The sequence below is a fragment of the Epinephelus moara genome, chromosome 8, assembly GCF_006386435.1.
Source record: "Epinephelus moara isolate mb chromosome 8, YSFRI_EMoa_1.0, whole genome shotgun sequence".
Classification (NCBI taxonomy): domain Eukaryota; kingdom Metazoa; phylum Chordata; class Actinopteri; order Perciformes; family Serranidae; genus Epinephelus; species Epinephelus moara.
Genome location: NC_065513.1, coordinates 12306065 through 12319810, shown reverse-complemented (window position 1 = coordinate 12319810; position 13746 = coordinate 12306065). Strand labels below are relative to the sequence as shown.

The 13746-nt window shown below is 42.0% G+C and overlaps 1 protein-coding gene across 2 annotated transcripts in view; it reads right to left on the bottom strand.

The window, feature by feature from the left end:
* Window positions 1-1153: 1153 nt before the first annotated feature.
* The window catches only part of ggt1a (gamma-glutamyltransferase 1a), a 29299-nt gene continuing 16706 nt past the window's right edge, over window positions 1154-13746 (bottom strand). Inside the window, exons 2-13 of one of the 2 annotated variants that reach the window (XM_050051034.1) lie at window positions 8498-8674; window positions 8259-8389; window positions 8082-8171; window positions 7481-7673; window positions 5674-5834; window positions 5333-5482; window positions 4742-4878; window positions 4295-4482; window positions 4027-4154; window positions 3447-3559; window positions 3233-3346; window positions 1154-1556 (exon numbers count right to left, since the gene is read on the bottom strand). In XM_050051034.1, coding sequence (XP_049906991.1) covers window positions 1410-1556; window positions 3233-3346; window positions 3447-3559; window positions 4027-4154; window positions 4295-4482; window positions 4742-4878; window positions 5333-5482; window positions 5674-5834; window positions 7481-7673; window positions 8082-8171; window positions 8259-8389; window positions 8498-8670 — 1725 coding nt within the window. In that variant the 5' untranslated portion in view covers window positions 8671-8674 and the 3' untranslated portion in view covers window positions 1154-1409. The remainder of the gene's footprint in view (window positions 1557-3232; window positions 3347-3446; window positions 3560-4026; window positions 4155-4294; window positions 4483-4741; window positions 4879-5332; window positions 5483-5673; window positions 5835-7480; window positions 7674-8081; window positions 8172-8258; window positions 8390-8497; window positions 8675-13746) is intronic. The other variant, XM_050051035.1, reaches the window with a different exon arrangement.

The following is a 13746-nucleotide window of genomic DNA, read 5'->3' as shown; positions in this document are numbered from 1 at the left end:
TTTTTTTTTTTTTTTTTTTTAAATTAGTTTTGAATTGATAGTTTTTCACCAGTTTTACTTGACAACCCCACCCCACCCCCAACCCCCCCATCTCAGACATAATGTCCAGTTATTCACAATAGCTTTTTCCGTAGACAATAAATAAATGAAAGTACTACATGGACAACCTACAACCACTCAGATTCTTACCTAAAAATGTTTTGAAACCTAAGACCCAGGGGTGCCTCAGAAATATTTTACCAGGGTGGCTAGATTGGGCCCCTGAAAATCTGGGGGTGGCACACCAAAACCAAAATTCATAACTGAATTTCAGGAATTCGATTATGCTGTTGTAGTATATAGGCTAGTTGAAAACTATGTCAATATGAAGAGTTAGAAAATCGCATATTGATGTACTTTGGTTTTGTGTTTTACAGTTAAAGTTACTAATTATCTGATGTGCATAGACTAATATAGGTACAGTTAACATTTGAGATCGACGACAATCCTGTTTTCATGTGGTACGTATCTATACATGTTCATTGTTCTTCCAGTAGGCTGGTTGTCTTTTAAAAAATTACAAATACACAGTGGAGTACATTGAGTGTAAGGAGCAAAACATTTACTGGGAACGAGCCTTCTCAAATTTAGGGGAGACCCATGGGTACACATAGAACCCATTTTCATTCAGACATCATGAGGTGAGAGTTCAAGGGACCCCTTTCAAAATGGCCTTGCTAGTTCTTCCCTCGCCAAAATTTAGCCCAATTTTGAAGCCTTAATTAGCCCCTTTCCTAACAAGTTTGTCGACATGGTTGGTATCAATAGATGCCTTATGTTCACCTATTTCACAAGGTACCTTTGTGCTAGCTTAAAAAACAATACGCCACAGCCTCTTAAAAACAGTAATTTTGGCCTCCGATTATTTTTGCCGGGGGGGACAGTGAGAGGGCCAGCAATTGTACCAGAGGGACCATGCCCCCACCCCTTGGGGCGCCACTGCCAAGACTGTTTCTTATTATTTGCCTAGTAATTCATACTTACCTGGTCATTTTTTAATATGTTGGACATTGTGTCATGCTTAGAATTATTTACTATATAAAGTAGATGATGATGATGGGTTTCCCCCAAAACATCACCAGTATCCAGTAGTGAAGATACAGGAGTCAAACTAGGTGCAACCTCTTATTTTACTTCAAAACTCAAAAATGATGCCAAAAAAGGAAAGTAATGCTGAATAATTGAGTTTGAGTAAAAGAGGTTTTGGAGTCATTTTCCATGTTTGAGTAAAAGTAAGGGCGGCTGAGTCTCCATAGCTTAAACACTGCTCGAGTCTTCAGTGCAGGCACCTTTTGTATTGTGGCTCTGTCCAAGTGTCTTTGAGGAGACTGTCCAGACTCAGAGGAGCAGGGAAGGCCCTGAAGTCGCAGTCAGTATCCTGCTGGATAGCCTCCTTTCCTGGGGTCAGACTCCGCACAGAGACGCTCTCCCTGCCGCACCACCGCTTGGACCACAGAGTCTGGAGTCGGCAGCAGCTGTGTTACATGGTTCTTCTGGACCAGACCCTCCAGAACACTCTGCCATGGTATCATCATTACACAAACACAAACATATAGAGTCTTGTGCAGAAGGTTAGGGTGTTGACAAAGGGCAATAAAGGTAATAGACTTCTTAAAGGTCTAGTGTGTAGGATTTAGTGGCATCTAGTGGTGAGGTTGCAGATTGCACCTAACTGAAACTCCTCCTGTGTGCCAAGCATGTAGGAGAACTACGGTGGCTGTCACAAAAATGCAAATGGTCCTATGAAGAGCCAGTGTTTGGTTTATCTGTTCTAGGCTACTGTAGAAACAAATAGCGAACTCTCTGAAAGAGGACCCACTCTGTATTTGGATACAAATGGCTCATTCTAAACTTACAGAAACACAGCAATTCCATAAACACCGCTGCAAATATTGAATCTCATTTCTGCCAATATATCCCCCTAAATCCTACACACTAAACATTTAAAGGAATAGATTAAAAGGTTTTGCATCCTTCAGTGCAGTTATTAAGCATTGTGTATCATTAACATTTGTCATTGTTTTTAATGCATGCCACAAGGCTGTGGACTTACTTGAACTTGCATGAATTTGAAACTTGGTTGAGATGGTAATCTATCAAAGTAAACACTTTTTTATTTAATATTCTTGCCGTTTATTTTTAGCCATAAGCAGCATTTCCTAAAGGTTGGGTCCTAATAACGTGTTTTTTAGTGAAATATCTCAACAAACATTTGATGGATTGCCATGACATTTGGTACACACATTCAAGTCCCCCCCAGGATTAATTACAATAACACAAATGATCCCTTTACTTTTCATCTAGTGCCATCATAAGGTCATAATTCAAACTGCTCAAACTATGGTTAATGACTTAATACCTGCAAAACAAATTCTATTCCCATCAGCCTCAGTTGTACTTAGCAAATATAAGCATGCTAACACTAAACTTAGAAGGTGAACCTAGTAAACATTATACCAGCATAGCATAAGCAGGTTAGTATATTAAGTTTAGCATTTAGCTTAAGCAGGTAGGCCTAAATGGAGCTGCTCACAGAGCTGTGGACCAGGAGTTCTCAAAGTTTTGACTACTGAGTGCAAATTTATGGAGCCAGCATATAGTTGAGGGATGCGCACATAAAACAAAATGTCTTTTTCATCTTACTATCACATTATACTGCCAAGTTATCCACCGAAATCACTAACCTCAGCTAACAGCACTAGCATCGATAACAGAATGTAACTCCAGTGACCTTCACGAGGAGCCACTATATGCCATGTGACCGTAGCTTTCTACAAGTTGCCATTCCTAACCTGACTAGCCAAGTAGTGAATAAAATGTAAGCTATCTTAAGTGAAAGTAATGGAATGGGCCGCAGATGATTAAAAACATAATGCATGCATGCATGCATGCAAGTTCTTTGTTGGTGCATCTAGATGCTTGAATGCATTCTCAGAGACTAAAGGCAAATAAATAAGTGTTATTATAATCCCAAGTTTCAAGTCTTCACAAGCTGATTTTCACACTGACCCTAATTTAGATAAATGAAGTATTGCCTGTGGGTAGAAAATCCATCAAAAAAAACACACAGTATGCTTTATAAAATACTGTATGTTTGTAGTTAATGAGTATGTAATGACTCTTCAACAGCTGTTTAGCTTTATCATATATCTCATATGTTGTTCTGCATCGTAAGTCTCCCTGTGTGACTCACCTTTTCAAAGCCCTGCTCCACTACTGTCATATTTGGGTTGAGCTGATTGTGAACTCGTGGCTCTGTCACAGCTTTCTTTAGGTCATAGTTGAAAAACAAGGAGTTCAGGATGACCTGGTTCAGCCAGAGAAAAAAGGACAGACTTGAAGTTTTAAAGAACTGACTGTGTGTGTCTGCAGGGCAGAGGTGATGCGTGTGAATGAGTCAGACTCACTAAGGCAGTGGCTGTGGTGATTTTTGTGCCCCCGGATGCTCCTACAACCATTTTCACTCTGTTTTCTTTGTCAAAGATGATAGTGGGACACATGGAAGACAGCGGCCTCTTGCCTGCAACAGATAAACAGAATGTGGCTACGACTGCTTAATAGACAAATGTTTACTTTTTACCTTGGGGTTTAATGGACCACACGCTGCATTTTAACAGCTAAAAACTGCCACATTAATTTGACACTTATTTAAAATGACTGCAAACAAACCAAAGAACAGCAGTGAGCCACAGTGGGAGGTTTGCAATTAGCTTATTGCTTTGAAATGGAGCAGAATGATGCTGCTTGGGGAGTTAAAGCTATCACAGTTCCTGACAATGACTAATGCAGGAACAAGTGAAAGGCTGGTGAAAGCATCACCTCTGCATCCTCCTCACTACAGAAAGGGTCATCCTCTTTGAGATAGTGGAAACAGGTTACTTAATTTAGAAAAACACTGCTATCCATCAACACAGACGTGTGTCGAAAAGTCATAACCCAAACTAGGGGTTGTAGTAATACAAGTGTGATGGCTCAGTCCAGCCACACCTGGTTGGATGAAATTGTTTGGTGAAGGAGGGATTCCAAACCCATTGGTCATGTACGGAGAGCTGAAGTCGTCCATTTCATCGTTGAAAATGATTCCGGTTGATCGAGACATGACTTTGGAACCAAAGCTGGGGAAATATAACAGCTTTTTAATGAGTGATTGATACAAAGTCACAAAGTTATAAACATCAAAACTGTCTGTCACAAAATGCATTTTATTCTGACAAAAAGTCTATATTTTAACTTTTCTGGAAGCTTGACTTCTTACTATAGATTAATGGTGCTGGTGGCCGCCACAGCACTTCCATCCTCAGCTATGACCGACAGGTGAGCCGTCCCATGGTTGTCTGGGACAAAATAGTCTGGCTCGTAGTAGCTGTCCGGGTGGGTGGTGTCGTCTGTAATTTTACTCCTTATGCCATCAGCAAAGTAGTCTGAGGTCATGTTTAGGATGAGCTGAGGAGAGCAAAACAAGTCAGTCGCAGAGCAGAAGTTCCTCTCATAAACAATAGCAGAACACTTGTTCTGGCCTTTGTTATAGTACAGAAGTTACTGTCTTAATAAATATACATGCTGCACACTTCACACCCAATCTACTCCTATAGAACTGCACAGTGTTCAGCAGGAGACGGCTGTGATCGCACTGAGTACAGCGAAGCTAGAAATGCCCCAAAATAAAGGTCTGACATGTAATATTCATAACATGAAAGCTTACATCGGTAATATTGAGATAACGTGGGTCCCCGAGTCTGCTCCTCTTGGCATAAGCAAAACGAAAAGCCTCTACGATTCGATGGTATGTCAGAGTCTTTTTCTCTGCTGTAGAGACACTTGTGTCTGAAAAGTTGTAGCCTGCAAAATATCCACAGGAAAAACATGTCTGCAGTACATGAAGAATCACATTTTCTCGTCCTAATCAGGTAATGAGTCTTCTCCATCATCGAGCTAAAAACCCATTTCAGAGGGTGGCAGGTCATTAAGCTGTGAACCCTCAGTTCAAATCATAACACAGAACCCTTTCAGCTATATGAATCTGGGACTATGTTCCTGCAGATTCATATATGAACACATTAAATCTTATCTCATTTGAAATTAATGATGCCACTTTTTATTTAAAGCATGACTAAAGATTCTCAGCCTGAACAGATGGAGTGTTGACGGTGAATTAAATTTGGCAAGCAGAACTGAGTCGCAGCTCTGTTTTCTGCTTCCAAAACAGGCGGAGAAAACATTCCAGGGACGACCTGGGGAAACCTGACATCCTTTCTTCTACATGGCTGCACAAGCACTTGGCCAGGCTCCTCACCATCCACTATGTTGAGTATAAGTGCCAGCACAGGGCCACTGGAGGGTGCGTCTGGGACATGCATGGTGTATTCCCCCACGTTCAGCTTCAGAGGGTTCTCGTTCAATACAGGCTGGTACTCCAACAAATCATCCAGGGTGATGATGCCACCTGGAACAAGCACAGAAGTGCCAGAGTGAATTTCAGATGAGGAATAAGGTCAGATTTAAAAATTGCCAAGAATTTAGGTATTTCCTTCAAGCCTTATACACTTAGAACAAAATTGCACATTACAGAACTGAAACTATTTATAAACCTTTATATCTCTGAGGACAACAATGAACAAGAAAACCACATAAGACCTGCCGCCTGGATGTCCTCGACGATGCTCCGTGCCATTGACCCATTATAAAACACATCAGGCCCCTCTTCTGCTATTCTTTGGTACGTGTCGGCCAGCTTTGGAAATTTAACAATATCGTTTTCCTTCAGTATGTTTTTTTGAGAGTCACAAAACACCTCACTGGAAGATGATAAAAGAAAAGGAAGAAAAACAATTCAAACTGTAGAAGTGTTTAGGTCCTATGAAACTCATGAAAACAGACTAATTCTACACATAGTGTGGCTTTAAAAGAAAAGTTGCACATTTTAGAAACTACGCTCAATAGTTCTCTTGCAGAAACTTAGATGAGAGGATTGATTCATGTCTGTAAACATGAAGCTACTATGAATGTATTAGGTTGTGGATACAGCATCACCAGTCAACCTTGCAATTTATTTATGCCAGTGCACACTCGCAGTACTGCACCTAAAACATCCACTGTGGCCCAAAAAGCATTTTCCCCATAGACCATCATTATAAAAGAGACGTCAAGATTAATTATGTAAGTGGGTTGGAGCAGGAAGAGAAACACAATATTGCATGTGCAGTTGGTTTGCACAATGCGAAAGCAAACTGCTAAGCAATAAAACCTTTTTGGCTTAATTGTCATTCCAAAAAATAACCTATAAACATATATATAAATGATAAATAATCCCAATCTAGAGTCATCCTCCATCTATAGAAGCCATAGCAAGGAGAGGTTTAGCCTAACATAGCATAAAGACTGGAAACAGGGAAACGGCTAGCTTGCTTCTGTCTAAAGTAAAATTAAAATATGCATCTACTAGCACTTCTAAAACACACGAAGGCTCAATCCAAATACACCCCTTGCCTCTACCAATTTGCCCTTACCACTGTTTTGTGCGTTCACATCGAGGGTTACCCAGTTTTTGTTGTTGTTGTTGCGACAGAGGGGTGGAGTGAAGTTTACGGGTTACATGGCCCTCCAAAACGAAGGTTTTTCAGAGGCACACTTCAAACCAGGTGTTATTATCGGCAAGATGACTGCACAAGCAACAAAAAACTCTACGAATGTATTTCCTGGTTAATGAAGGTTTAAAAATAACCATCAGATTATCTTAGTTTAATGTTGTTTGAATGTATTACGGTCCTTTTCTTTATAACAAGCATGACATAAAAATTGCAAGTACAGTAGTATGCCGATGTCTCTGGAGCTAGCCTGCTAATACCATTATTGCCAAAGTCATGGCTGATTACTTAAACACTGTCATATCAGGTCTTGAAAGGTTGTCCCATTTCACAGGGTAAGATTTCAACCACTGCCCCTTGTAACTCTGTTCTGAGGGGCAAAGTAGCTCTGGAAAATGAAGGGTAGGGATAAAAATAAGTAATGCGATTTGGTCAAATTGAGACTTGGAAGTGCTGATAAATAGTTTTAGCACATAGAAAGTTCAATCAACTTTAGTGTATTTTTGCATAGATAGGTAAAAAATGTTGGACAAAGAGATGACCAAAGAAGGATTTTTGCCAATCAGCTGGCTCATTCCCCCATCTTCAGTCTTTATGCTAAGCTAAGCTAAGCTAACATTTCCTGGCTTTCGCTCAATATTGACCTGAGAATGGTATCAATCTTCTCACCAAACTCTTGGCAAGAAAGAGAAGAAGTGTATTTCCCAAAATATCAAACTATTCCTATTAAGTCTTCAGCACAAAGTATTGTACTATATTCAAGCCATATCATTATAAAAAGCAGCAGAGAAAGTGAGGCCACTGTTGCCAGTGTTAAGCTCAGCTGGTATTTACTGCCTTTATGTCTTTATCCTCACCACATGTTGGCGTCTCCTTGAATGGAATCTTTGCTCTTGAAGATGGCATGAGCCAAAGCTTTTCCTATAGGAAAGCCGTCTCGAGCCAAGGCAATGCTGGGCTCAAACAGATCCTTCCATGGCAGCCTGCCATGCCTCTTGTGTGCCATCTCGTACCCGCGGATCTCCCCAGGAATGGCTATGGACAATCCACCTGTTTTGTAGAAACAGCAGTACCACTGTTTTGAATTTCATAAGCTCATTTTTTTCTGCCCACTGTCTGACTGGAGGAACAGCATACTGAGAGACGATAGAACATATCTATAGATACACTGTGCTCAACATACAGATTCAGAAGGCTATTTCATTTTTATGTAACCAGCAGCAGGAGCAAGGGAAGATATAGCAAGGTTGTGAAGGATGACGGAACATTCAAGCGGTGCTGGATGGATAGATTTGAGACTAGAATATTTATCCTCACTAAATCTAACTCTAGCTCTGATACAACATTAGAGTCAAGTTACAATAGCTGCAACAGCTTTACAGAGCACAATAGTGAGATCGGCACTGCACTTTCTCTCCTCTGTGCCTGGATAATACTCCAGCATCTCGAGGCTAGTACCTGTACGAGAGAGCTTGGTGTTGTTGCCAAACATGTCTTCGGTGGCATTCATGGGCGCCGTCTCCCTCGCATCGATGGTTTCCACCTTCCCTGTCGAGCAGATGAGGACACATTGCTGATTGTGTTTTTGCTCAGTTAAATTTTACTGAGAGGGTGTAACTAATGATGCAGACTCACCTGTGGAGGCGTCATAGATGACAAAGAAGAGCCCTCCTCCGATGCCCATGCTGTGAGCATTCAAAAGACCGACACACAGCAAGGCAGCGATAGAGGCGTCCACAGCCGAACCATTTTTCTTCAGAATGTCCCTGAAAACAAAAGAATACACTTAATAGAAGCTGGCACTCACTTATGCACAGCATAGCCATATGTCACATTCTGAAAACAAAAGTCTGACAGTATCAGAGCTTTCTTACCTCCCCACTTCTGAACACTTTCCAGCATCAGCAGCCACAGCAGCCTTTGAGTAGAAGTAGTCCGAGGGGGGAGGCGGGTTTTTCTTCCCCAAGCCCATGAACACCCCAAGGAACAGGCTCACTGCAGCCACCAGAAGGACCACCAGACCAGCAATCAGGGACTTCCCAACCATTTTCCTGCCCAGGAAAATCAACATACCTCGTAGTCAGAATCCTTCAGCTCAGAAACAAGTGTCCTCTCCCCCAGACATCACCTATCATTTTCAGAGTGGTATCCAAACCTTTCCATGAATAACAATGTGGAAAAAGGCATATCACGTTATATAGAGCAGGAGGTTCACTTACCTTTAGTGTAGTGCACAGACTGATGACAAGTGTTGGACAAAAAGAGAGAAGAAGGGAACTCGGCTGGCTCTGAGAGCATGTCAGCCGTAATGACAAGGTGTTTACTGTGACCATATTCAGTCATTGTCGGTGGAACGTGACATGTCATCATTGGTTTTCAGATGTCACACTGGATAATAAGCATGTGCTTCAGTTGTATGTGTTTTTGAAAGTGACAGACAGAAAAACAGACACATGGAGTGAGAAATGTACATAGTGGAAGATGTAGGTGGGAGGCCTGGATTGATTACTGGAGTGGCCTACCGGGCACAGGCCTAGGGGCCCAAAGTGTCAGGGGGCCCTCTTTCCTTCACTTGCAAAATGTCGCTCAAATTAACATTGACCAGAAAAGGACTCAAAGGGACCACAAAGAGACACAAAAAGACCCCAAAGAGACACAAAAAGACCGCCAAGAGATGCAAAGGAACTGCAAAGAGACACAAAACAACCAAAAAAAAACACAAAATTACCTCAAAGAGACCTAAACAATTACAAAAAGACAAAAAAAAATACCACAAGCAGACAAAAATGATAACAAAAAGACTTAAATTACTTCAAAGAGACACAAAACTATTACAAGAACACATGTTATGACTACAAAGAGACACAAAACCACCACAAAGTCTGTGTGTCTTGCTCCTATGTAGGAGAGGTGGTGGGGCCCTTTGCATGTCTATGCCCAGGGGCCTATTGTCTCATAATCCACCCATGGTGGGTGGGCAAAGGTCATCAAAGCTTACCTCTGTAACTACTGTATGTTTTAGCACTTGGGAACATTAGCATTGAAGCAATACGATTTGGAATACTTGAACATTCAGTTCTTCACAAAAATCTGAATTTGTGGTTTAATCCATTATTTTTTTAAATGAGGCGTCGCTTTTTCAAATGATGGATGCCTCCATTTCCTCACTCTGGAGTGAAACTCTTGAGTTTGTCTCTCTAGTCCTCTATAACCTTCCATTTCACCCTGATATCAATCTGGCAGGCTTGCCAAAGTGAATGTGAGAGTGATCTGTTTACAGATGCAGGCAGCATTCATCCCTGACTCAGGGCCCTGTGTGATTGGCTCAGCCGGCAGCGTTGCCATGCTCAGGAGCCGTGTCACAGTCTATTTGGCTTATTCTGCAGGTATCCTCGGAGCGATTGAGATGCCTGAGCCTTTCGCCCAGGAGCGCAGGTGCAAGCCGGCGGCATCGGTGTCGGGAGCTTCTCAACAGCAAATACCCTTCTGTGGTACCTCAGCTAATCCAGCATGCACTCCTGTTGCTGGGCCACACTGATAAAGCACTGTCAAAGGAGCCTGTGGGCTGCTGCTGCAGCTGTGATTGTGTCTAAATCGAATCACTACTATCCTGTTCTGGATCTCCCAGGTTCAGAGCCGCCCCAAGGACGGGAGTTTATTGAATGGACAGAGCTGATTTATAGCGGAAGACGACAATTACGTATCTGTTTGTTGCAGATCTCGAAAGCCTTCCTTCAGCCTTTGTGCACAAGTCACTGTCACTGCACGGGCTTTGTTTTATGAAATATCAGCTGGAGCTTGTTCATATTTTTATCCCTCAGCTGGAGGCATATAGGTTTCATTTTGACTCTGCTAGGAGGGATACAGTCCTATCCACCAGGTCTCCCTCCAATTGTTTTCACGCAATAAAGGGGAAGGCTTGTCTGTGCCCATATACGCAGCAGCAAATCAAATCACGCAGTGCTGTTGTTCCTTGGTGACAGGTGGAAAGCAGCCTGCAGAAACACTTATAGCACAGAGATGGCCACAATGGGAGAGGAGGTGATGTCATGTGTTTTTATGGATGGCTGCAGTCCTTTAATGATAGGGAGTCATTGATGGACTCTGTTGTGTTTGCTGCAACTACAAGTTGGAAATGCAGCTTCTTTTCTCTCTCTAATTGGAAGGAGAAAAAAAAAAAAAACAGATCAGTACATGTCTTCTTTTTTTTTTCCCTATTTCTCTGCATTGGTCTTCATAGCTTAGCGCCACAAAAGGGTGTAAGCTTCTTGTGAAGATTGATGCACTGTTAATCTTGCAGTCAAGTATTTTATACCCATAATGCGTGGTTGTGACCGTCACCCACCCTCCCTGGAGACTAGCCTAACAGCCTTTATTGGAAAAACTTCCTAATATGAGCCAGAGAGGGCCGTGATACACCAAAGTGTGTCAAGGGGAAAGTAAGGAAACAAGCAAGGGGGAGGGGGCAGGTGCTTAAGTCCTGAGTTATATAGTGACAGTGCATGCGGAGAAGAAGGAGGAAAAACAAACAAACAAATAAACAAACAAACAAAACAAAAAAAAAAAAGGGGAGAAACAGGCAGTGTAGCTGATGTATTGTGGCCTTGAGGTGGTTGTGCTCCATGCAGATTATCAAAAATAAACATATACATGTCTACTATACTGTACTGAAAAACAAAAACAAAAGAGAAGTCTATACTGAACACCAAAAATGTGAGAGTCTTGGTGGAGGGGGAAAGCCCGATTGTAGAGAAGAGTTGCCAGCGCGGTGTGGTAGGTTTGAGAAGCAAGTGGGCCCCTTTGGAGTGATCCCATCGGTTCTTTGCGATGCGTCACGGAGCTGAAGTATCGAACGTGCATGCGTGTATTTGAACCCTCCCAATGTGTTTATGAAAACCATCACCAGGGACCAGGGCCAGCCCTGCGGGGGAAGGGGGGCGGTATGGCACCCCAAGACCACAGGAGCGCCCAGACCCCAAGACCAGGGAGCCGCAGAGGCCGCAGGACACCACGCAGGCCCAAGGACCCGGGGCAGCAATGGCCGGCACCCCCAGAGAGCCAGAGACACACCCCAGACAGGCGGGGCAGGAGGGCCCGCCCACCCACACCCAACGCAGACCGCCCCCCGCCCCCAACACCACCCGCCCCCAACCACCCGTTGGGGGCGGGTGGTGTTGGGGGCGGCATTATTTAAGCCTCCTCCCGACAAGCTCTGCAGATATGGTTGCTACCAATGGATGCATTAGGTTTTCTAGCTTCACAAGATACCACTACCTTTGCAACACTGAGTTCATGGTCAGGGATTTAACAACTAAAGCACAGTATGGGGGCACTCCAATATAATGAATGTTTTGCTGCTTGAAAATTAGCCACCTGACTAACCTTGGCACAACAAAATAAAAAATAAAATAAAATACATCAACTTATTGTTAGAAGCACAAATATGTAAAATTATCCAGTAGTTAAGGGTAAAAAAGCAAAGTATAGAAGAACATATAAGTAAAGCATGAAAGTGTTTTTTTCTTTCCTGTCCTGTAAAATGAATATTCTAAAGTTGGGGGACTCTAGAGAGACATATTTTGAAAAGAAAAGTCAAAACTGAAAGTGCAGATATTCTGACCTGAGTCCCTGGTTTGGGTCAAGCTCCAAAGGGCTGGATCATATAGTTCCCATAATGCAACTCAGTAGTGTCTTTCATAAAACCCTCCCTGCTTCCCAAATGTCAACATTCTTCAAACCTGACACCCCCAGTTTGTGTTTAAAAGCTTGAGTCTCAAGCCTAAGATAACTGATGACATGAGGAGGGTGTTTTTTTCTGTGTTTTTATTACAAACTGAGTCATGCTCCCTGTGATGCTTGAAGGGGAATTCTACCTTAATTAAAAATTCCAGTATGTTACTTCCATGGCCAAGGACAGTTCAATAACTGTTTGTGAACACGAGCAACTCTCTCTCAAAGCCAGAAAACAAAGAAGTAAGTCTCAAAATTGTGATGTCATCAGGTATAAAGACTGGAGCTGCTCCATAGACAAAGAAAAGAGGCTGCGTTTGTGGACCCACAGAATGTTTGTTTTCTTTTTTTTATACCTAAATGACCTTTATTCTATTGTAGTGTTTTCAGCTCTGAAACATAAAATGTTAGCAGATACAGAGAACATTCCCCTGGGTGCTCTCTGTGTCATCTATAGCATCTTTCACAGTTCATTGTCAATGGAGCAGCTCCACACTTTATACCCAATGACATCACAGTTTTGAGTTTTAGAGCTCTAGTTTTTTGGGTTCAGGAGAGAGTTCTTAATATTTACTAGTATTTTTGGACTGTCTTAGACCAGAGGAATTTTGAAAAACTGAACTTAGAGCGCTCTGACCCATTAGGTTTGGAACATTGCTAAATCCAGTGATTGTAGTACTCTATTATAACATTATCCAGGGTTTAACATTTAATTCTCACCGTGCTTTAATTGTGCATTGATGGTGATGTAAGATGCTTTGGATAAAATATCATATTTTCATATCACCAATATGGAAGAAAAATGTCACAAATGAAAAAATGTCCTGATGTACACATTTCAAAATGTAACAATGATACAAGAGCAGGAAAGACTGTGAGCACTGATAGGGCTGGGTGATATTGAGAAAATCAAATACTGTCATACACTATTATCGAATTGTGACGATATTATAGGGTTGACTGTTGGTGCAGCTGTCACAAAATATTAACACAATGAGATGAGAGCAGTGACGTGGATATTATGACTAAATGGGTGAAGGCAAATAAAAGAAAAGCTAGAACAGTCTGGTATGTTCAGGAAATTGCATCACTTCACTGTAATGCAGCCTTTAAAGGCAGGAACAGACAACATTTACAATGTTACAATATCCCAAATTTAAGACGACATCTAGTCTCTTGTCACGATATAATATTGGTACACTGCCCAGCCCTATTAGCATGTGTTGTAAAAATGAGTTATTCCATCAGCATTGCTTGGAGAGTCAAAGCTCTGACAAAACAAATTAGTAGCAGGGGACTGACACATTAAATTAAGGGCGCCAGATAATTACAACCTCTAGGAAAATATGCAGCCGGCCAAGTCTAGGGAGGATATTGAGCAGCCAGAGGAAAT